The sequence below is a fragment of the Centruroides sculpturatus genome, unplaced genomic scaffold (genome assembly GCF_000671375.1).
Source record: "Centruroides sculpturatus isolate CEXI.00-Female unplaced genomic scaffold, Cexi_2.0 scaffold104, whole genome shotgun sequence".
Taxonomy (NCBI): domain Eukaryota; kingdom Metazoa; phylum Arthropoda; class Arachnida; order Scorpiones; family Buthidae; genus Centruroides; species Centruroides sculpturatus.
This window is the reverse complement of record NW_019384379.1, coordinates 46,630-55,713: the sequence shown is the minus strand read 5'-3', so window position 1 is coordinate 55,713 and position 9,084 is coordinate 46,630. Positions and strand designations below refer to the sequence as shown.

At 28.0% G+C, this 9,084-nt stretch overlaps 1 protein-coding gene across 1 annotated transcript in view; it reads left to right on the top strand.

Moving 5' to 3' along the window:
- The window catches only part of LOC111617823 (C-Jun-amino-terminal kinase-interacting protein 3-like), a 211,657-nt gene that overhangs the window by 165,138 nt on the left and 37,435 nt on the right, over positions 1-9,084 (top strand). The window contains exons 21-23 of the mRNA XM_023359134.1: positions 2,702-2,861; positions 5,074-5,154; positions 8,585-8,652. Coding sequence (XP_023214902.1) covers positions 2,702-2,861; positions 5,074-5,154; positions 8,585-8,652 — 309 coding nt within the window. The remainder of the gene's footprint in view (positions 1-2,701; positions 2,862-5,073; positions 5,155-8,584; positions 8,653-9,084) is intronic.

Here is a 9,084-nt window from a genome sequence, read left to right as displayed (position 1 = left end):
GCCTGGGAAAGGAAATCAACTTCCTTTCAAAATCGAAAGTTTCATCCGTTTTTTGTAAAATTCGTTGACTTAGAAAAAATTTACAGTAGAGCGTCGTTTATCCGAAAGTCGGTTATCCGAAAGAATTCCAGTCGCCAAATTTAAATTTTCGCTAGTGCTGTGGCGCTGCAATCTTTGGCTATATCTTGGGCTACTCCAATATTTTTTTTGTTGGTGTGTGTGTTTTAGCTGGCAGCACTGGCACTTTTGTGTAGTGTTTTTCTGAGGATTGTGTGTCATGCTGAATCGAACGTTTTTGATACTAGATTAACTTCTAAAGTATAATTTTTTTTTGTTTTTATATTTTTCAATATATTTATTTTGTTCATAAAAAATAAAGAAATAATTTTTAACAATACAATAGCCACGATTATTATTTTAAAAAGTTTACATTAGGCATAACATTGACGAAAATTCAAAGCGAAGCGACAGGTAATGGAAAAAAATTTCAACGCGGGATAGGTTAATATATTTTTTTATACATAATCGGTTATCCCAAAAATAAGTTATCCGAACAACCTCAGTCCCCAATTGATTCGGATAAATGACACTCTACTGTATCTATATTTTAACAGAAAAACATTTGGTTGTTTAAATATTGTGATATATATGTAAAATAGCACAGTTATCTTCTCTTATTTTACTGTAATTTGTAAAATAATATAATTTTATAGTGCCTTAAAATAACAAACAAATATTTATTCTGTTACATTATTATTATATAATTAATATAATAATCAAGGATTTCTCCCATACCGGGTCATATACAACAAATATATGTATTCTTCAACCAATATCCGGCGTGAAAATTCCAAACTAATATTGGCAAATGCTTTTGATGCCCCTCCTGGGCTCTTCTTCAGGCCAAATTTAATATACTGGATTCTTAAATCGAATATTTTTAAATAAGAACATGCTCTGTTATTAGAAGTTCAAATAAGGAAGGTAATAACGTGCCTTTCCAAATTATAATTTCTTTATAATTTATATTCGTGGAGATATGTCGTAGAGAAAAAAGGAATTAAAATTACATACAGAAGAAACCCTTCCATATATAATTTATTAAGAAACGGAAAAGACGCCCATAACCCAAACAGGCTACCAGGAATATACACCATTTCCTTAATGGACGATAGATGGCAAAGGCAACTAATTTACATAGGATCCACTAAGCATCCGTTAGCCACCAGAATAAAGGAACATAAAGCAGACATCACCCACAACAAATATACAACAGCATTGTCGACATATGCAACAAACCCAGACATAACCTCGATTTTTAATGAGGCACGGGCCATCCGCACCACTCGTCATCATGAACATCTAAGAACTTTGGAAGCGATGGAAATTTACAAAGCATATTACAAACTAACCAGCATCAACCTTAAAGAAGAAATGAATCTCTCAACAGCATGGCAGTATTTATTGGAAGATGAATCGTAATTTATTATACGATACACCAGATTATTATGGGATGTGCATATCGTATATCCACTAGTTAAAATTATTTTTAGAAACGGTACGTGATTAAAAAAATACGCGAGATTTTATAAGATGCACACAACATATCTCCACGAATATAAATTATAAAGAAATTATAATTTGGAAAGGCACGTGATTACCTTCCTTATTTGAACTTCTAATAACAGAGCATGTTCTTATTTAAAAATATTTGATTTAAGAATCCAGTATATTAAATTTGGCCTGAAGAAGAGCCCAGGAGGGGCATTGAAAGCGTTTGCCAATATTAGTTTGGAATTTTCACGCTGGATATTGGTTGAAGAATACATATATTTGTAATATAATAATTTAATCATTTCACTTAAAAGTGAAATAGTTTGTTGTTTAATTATGATTTACTAATTCACACTACACTATCCAGAACCTGTAACCAGTGCATGACACATATATGCTGTATGCCGTTGATGACGAACGTTTTCAAACAAGCTCTTTGCTCTTCTTCAAGTCAACTTGAATTCACTGGATGGAGTGTATTCTATTTATTGGGATCAGGTGTCATTTCCACGAAGTGGGTCCTTTCTGACATGCGCAGTTGTGTGGTGGAGGGGGAAGTTGCGGGTTAGCATCCAACAGTGATTGCCAGGCCAGAGATAGATTCAGCTCCTCCTTCTGGTTAACGCTGGCCGGGTAACCACATGTGTTAACCGGAAAGAGGAGCTGACTCTATCTCTGGCCTGGCAATCACTGTTGGATGCCAACCCGCAACTTTCCCCTCCACCGCACAACTGCACATGTCGGAAAGGACCCACTTTGTCAAAATGACATCTGATCCCAACAAATAGAATACACTCTGTCCAGGGAATTCCAGTTGACTTGAAGAAGAGCAAAGAGATTGTTCAAAAACATTCGTCATCAGCGATATACAATATATACATATGCGTCACATACTGGTTACAGGTTTTGGATAGTGTAGTGTGGATTTCACTCCGATGCTGAGATTAGAACAGTTCCTCTATTTAAAGATTTACTAATTGTTTATAAAGTAAACATTTGAACATTTTTATTTAAAATATGCATGATACTAAACACTTAGTGTCAGTTCACAATACATAGTGTTAAATGTGTTTTAAATTTAGCAATTTTTTAAAATGATTTATCATTTTAAAAATAAGTTATATATGGAAATAAAATTTTTTAATAGGAAGTATAGAAGATAGCACCTCTCATCAAAATATAGAAAATGATAAAAATATGAAAGATGGTAGAACTCTTTATGAAACAGAGAAGAGTAATAGAGAAGATCAAATTGAAAAAATGTCTACAGTTTTGCCAACGATGTGGTTAGGATCACAGGATGGAAAGTAATTTTAATTTTATATTTAATATTTACTCAATCCATAAGTCTGATGTTAATTATTATGAAATTTTATAAGACTTTATTTAACTGAAATACAGGTATATCTTGGGTTACATCATTTCGAGTTAAGTCGTTCTCAATTATAATTTTATTTGTCAAAAAAATATATGGAAAAATAAAAATCAAGTTTAAGTCATTTTATTTGATTTTACATCTGTCCGCCACAAATATTGAAGTCGTAATATCACTATAAAAGTGTTAAAAGTCATCATATTAAAATCATATTACAAAACATACATTTACAGTAAATGTTAATATAATCATCATAAATCCTAGAGAACAAAATATGAAAACATTTGTGACTCTGTGTTATTGTCTTATTTAGTGGTTTTTAAGAACTGAATATTGGCATTTTCCATGGTAGTTCCAATATCTACTGTTTGGCATTATTGTCAGCTCCACTCGTTATTGGTAAATTTAACATAAATTAGCTTATTTTCTACTATTTCAAGATAATTTTAATAACTGTATTTGTTATTTAACCTTACAAAATCATCTTATTTTATAATGTCTTAGACCACATTCACAAATAAAGAGTCCACGATGTACTATAAACATCGCCAAATTGTAAACATGTGCATTTACAAGTATGTATGTTAGTACCATACATGTATTCGTAAATTTAGATTACTTTTTTCCTGTACTATATTAAAAACTAAAATTTATTTGTTTATAAGCTTAAAATAGATTCTTATTAACCATATATTATTAAAAATTCATTTATAAATAAAATACANCATCATTATTATATGCTGAATGGTAGGGAAGATTTTACCCAAGTATACAACTATTTATTATCCAATTACTAAAATATATCCAAATTTTTTCAGTACTTGAAATACCCAAATATTATACAATTTTAAAAATAATTTTTAAAAGCTGCATTTATCATATTTAAATCATACTTTTTTGTTTTTTTTATGTCACAACTTAATCAAATTTAAATTATTATTTTTATAGAAAGTAAAATCAGATAAAATGTGAAAATCAAACATATAGATGTTATTTGTAACATAATTTTATAATGAAATTAATTATTTTTTGGTTCATTGTCACAACTGTGGTTTCGACACATACAAAAAGAAATTAATCTAAATATATAAAATTACTTGTCTTGACTGACTGAGTGATTGACTGATTGATTCATCATTGCCCAGAGCAAACTGCTGAACCTAAAGAGGTGAAATTTTGTACTCAGTTAGGGTACGTCATGAAAATGCACACTAAGAAGAGATTTTTGGAAATTCCCTCCATGGGGGAGAGGGAGAAGATTAAGGCTTAACCTGCAGAACAGCTTTTACTGTACTATTTTAGATGCGATTTTTTGTTTTCAACAACGTTTAGTCTTCATTAAGTACTTAGGTGTATTAAATTGATAACATTTCAGACACTGTTATAAATATTTTTATATATTTCAATTTTTTAACCAAATGTTCAAACTGCTTTAAATTTGAATTTGTTATTGCATATTGGTTTGATTATAGAACGATTGTAAATGTTCCAGAAAATTGATCAAATTGAAAATAGTTTGTTTGATTCTCAGCAATTTTCATCATTTTCAGCAGTAGGTGTTACACAATTATTATTATGGTTGTTGAAATACTGAATATAAATGGGATTTGCTTGCAAAATCCACTCGTGTGAAATCACGTGTAACAGCTAGTTATATTATAAAACATTATTATATTATACATAATGTACATAAAGGTAAACATTAAAATAATTAATTTAGTATATACTTGTGATGTAATGACAATTATATCAGTTGTACTATATGGTTTAATATGAATTTTATTTAATATTTGATTATTTTTAATTAATTACCACTTACCTAACAGTTTTTGTCAATAAGTTGACCAAAATTATAAGTGGAATTATATGTAATTTTTATTGGATTTTATTATTTTATATTTATCAATAAAATATGAGAAGATAGAACTATGAAGATATATTGAATACTTTAATGGAGTATATAAATAACCATTATATAACTTTCATGTATTTTTGAGTTATCTCTCTTATCTTCAAGAAAACAAAAAGAACAAGAACATCTTATTCTTGTTGAAAGCAAAATTGAAGAAAATTTTGTGTTATATGTAATAGAATTAATGAAAATGTTCAAATACTTAAAAATTAACACAATGTTTTGTTTTCAGTATTTACATACATTCTGCTGCAGCTCAGTGGGATACTTGCATTCATTTAGTAAAATTAAAGGATTCTGTTTTAAGTATTGTGTAAGTAAAGTTTTTTTGTATATCTTAATATTTTAAGATAAAAAGAAGCAATTTTTATAAACGGAGAAATTTAAAATTATAATTACAACTTTGCAAACTATTACATATTGAAATGAGCATATTTAAAAATAAATAAAATTTTTTTTTATTTTTGGAACACATTAAGTTTTATGAAATTTACAATATAGTTCAAAAATACTTGGGTTTATATTAAGCAAAACAGAATAAAAATTTTCAGGAGTTCAATTTATTTACTGAGATTAAATGCTTTTTGGAACTTAATGCCTGATTTTCAGATCGAAATCCAACATAATATAAGTAAAATACAATATTCAAATAATGAACAAAAACAAATACAAACTTTTAAATAAAATGTTCTAACAGTAAGCAAAAATTTATATAAAGAAAAGTTTTAAAATAATTTGATATTTAAGTTCAAATTTCTTAAAAGTTTTCTTAAAAACAATTTGTGTGCAAGTTAATTATTGGTTCAATTTGTTCTATAAGCACAATGTAGCGTAATAACGATTACTTGGCACATTATGCTACATTGCGCTTATAGAACAAATAAAAAGAACGACACAGTTTTAAAATATGGTATTGGTTCAATATTAATAACCATAACTACAATGCTAAGTCTGACACTTCACCTTTTTGTTTGGTTTGCTCCTCTTGGCAATGTATAATTCTTTCACTATCTGTATAAGTAGATTTTTTTTATAACATTAACTATAAGCTCTGACTTGTCCCACATTATTTGAGCCTTTTTGATTTTATAAACTTTCTTTGCTAATTCTGTATTTATTTTTTATATGCAATTTATGTTATTTCATCTTGTCTCTAAACATTTAGTATGTGCTTTTTTACAATAGCCACAGTTTTGGCTCATTCAGATACGTCCAGTAATTTAGTCAAGTGATTAGTACCTAGTTATTAATAAACAATTTATTGTATAAAAAGTGTTCAGACTAGTACGATTGAGCATGAAATGAGCTTGAAGACATAAGTTAGACATATTGTGGACCACTGAATACAGTGGCAGATCTAATGGGAAGGCTACAGGAGCTTAAGCCCTTTCCCATCAACACAAAAATAAATAAAAAATTTATTTGTTTGAATTTCAAAATGTTGGTTTTAAAAATGTTTACAATGGCAAATATAGTCTGTTAGACCATCTACCATAAAATTGTCATGCACCTATTAATAAAAGGTACTTATTAATTATTCAAACATTTAAAATTTTTCAGTTGGCTCCCCTTCTTGAAAATGCTATGGATCAAGGATTTTTGACTGTTATGTATAAGCTTAATTTTATATAAACTTTTGTTTTATACATGAAATATTTAAAAGTCAAGTATTCATTTGGTGTTTTTTCCTTATGAGTTAAACCATCATTGGCTGAAATACAAGAGGTTTAAGTTGTATTTTTAACACTAAGTTTTTAATAATTCTTTTTCTCTATATTATTGAACATAATATTATGAAGTTTAAATTTTTTATATTTAATTTTTCTATTTTTCCATTTTGCTTATCATCCAGAATGAATTGCTAATGAAATGAAACAGAAGGAACTAAACACTTTGAATGTTTAATGAAGTGCTTCCAAACTTTTATCTTATAACCTGAAATTTTTAAACTTGCAGGTTATCCACACAAATATGGCATGTTGAAAAATAGTTTGTGTTAATGAAAGGTTCATATAATAATAATGCATACTTTAGTTTAAAAATTTTGTTGTATTGCTTCTGAACTAATTTCTAATTTTTTCTTTATCAAATTTAATATTAACAAATTGAAAAATTGAAAGAATGGAATGCACNAGTTTAAAAATTTTGTTGTATTGCTTCTGAACTAACTTCTAATTTTTTCTTTATCAAATTTAATATTAACAAATTGAAAAATTGAAAGAATGGAATGCACAATGTAATAATTATTAAATATGATAATTTAAAGCCATACTGTACTTTTAGGAAAAACTGGTATTAAAATAACAGTGTTAATTCTGCTTTCAATATACAGTGGGTGATCTGTTAACAAACAGTTCAGTTAACAAACAAATTAGATAATGAATACATTTGCGAAAGATTTTTATGTTCGGACAACAAACACCTCACAAAACAAACATAAGAAGAAGCGACATAAAGTAATGAATACCGATTGGTCTTCCCTTGTCTTCAGACAACAATTCGAAACATTTTGGAGCACGGGAGATGTCGACATCGACACTCAAACCAGTATATACTGATCGAATAGTATTCCTCCAAACTTTGAAATTCTCCCTTATAATTCCAGTCTTTTATTTTTCTGATAGAAAAAGTTTTTTCTAGTATTCATGAGACTGTTGGGAGGGCACTAGTTAAGTTTTGCATTGATTTTTATTTTCAAAAGGTGAGAGTATAATAGCAAAGGTAGAGAGTGGGCAGATATCTAATGTCTGTTGTTGCTGGGCAGTATGGCTCGAACAGGTCTACAGTAGGCTGTAGTTAAATTTTATCTAAGAAAGATATTGTATTATCAAGAAGACTCAAGCAGCTTAAGGAGTAACAAAAATCACATCTGAGAAATAAAGAACATTGAAGAGCTCATGATGAAACCTGAAATGGATCTGATGACAGAAGAATGCCAAGAAACTCAGTGAGATATGTTTTCTTCTGAAAAAGAGAATTAATGTTGATATCTGCTATTAAACATTTTTTTTAAAGAAGTGGGATGATGTCAGAATGACATTCAAACAAGTTTGAGGTTAATAGTCTTAAAGATCTCTATAATTACAATGCTATTAATTACTTCTGAAAAATCTTGAAGAAAAGAGAAGAGTAATCAACATTATTAGACAGATTCTTTAACCCCCACAAACAGAAAAAAACATGAGTAATAAAAATGCAAGACTCTGTATATATGTATTTTTATTATTACATACAAATAAACTTAGTAAGAAAGTATATATTTTTTATTTTTTGGAGTCTCCGGAACAAATTAATCAAATTCCCATAAAAACCTATGGTAAATTGATAATTGGTTAACGAACAATTCGGATAGCGAACAAAGTCTTGGAATGGATTATGTTCGTTAACCGATCACCCACTGTATAATATGTTTTTCATTTTATATTTACCTCTATATAATTAGATATTATTTTATTGAATAATAAAATTTTTTTGGAAATGGCAACGTTATTTATTTAAAAATTTGGTTGATTTAATTAGATATGAGGTGATGTAAAATAAAAAAAATTTAACAAATAGTTTATAAAGTTGGGTATTCTATATAATAGAAATTATTCAAGATAAATGTTTTTATTTACTTTTATTATCACATGAAATATCAACTCACATTAAAATGTGTATTAGAAAGTTAATCATTTAATGTTAAATTTATAAATTATTTTTTATTAAAATATAAATAATTTTATTATATTTTTTTTTATAAGCCATTTTAAAGGAAGAGTATTTGCTGCCTTAGCTAATGGTACAGCAGCCATATTTCATAGAGATATAGGTAATCTATTTATTTATTAAAAATATTACTCAATAATTACTATCTTATACATAGATTAACATAGAACAGTTGCCATGCAGGATGTGTAACTGAAAAATATGTTTTAAATATACTATTCTGTAGCTAATGATATTATGTTTGCACCTTAAGAAGTGGATATGTGGTTTGATAATTGTTCCTAAGATCAAGAAATTAAGAAAGAAAAAGTATTTGAAATAAGATATCACTCACAAGGGAACTGTTGGAGTATCTTCTAATAAATTTTAATAAAATTTAGTTAATAACTAAGTTAAAAGTATACAAACTCTATTTTAAATTTGTAGCATTCACTAAAAGTGTTGATCAGAGTTATTAGCAATCAAATGTTGCACTACTTTATAGTAGTTTAACACAGTTATGCAAATTTTTAGAAGTGAAAGGGTCGCGGAGGAA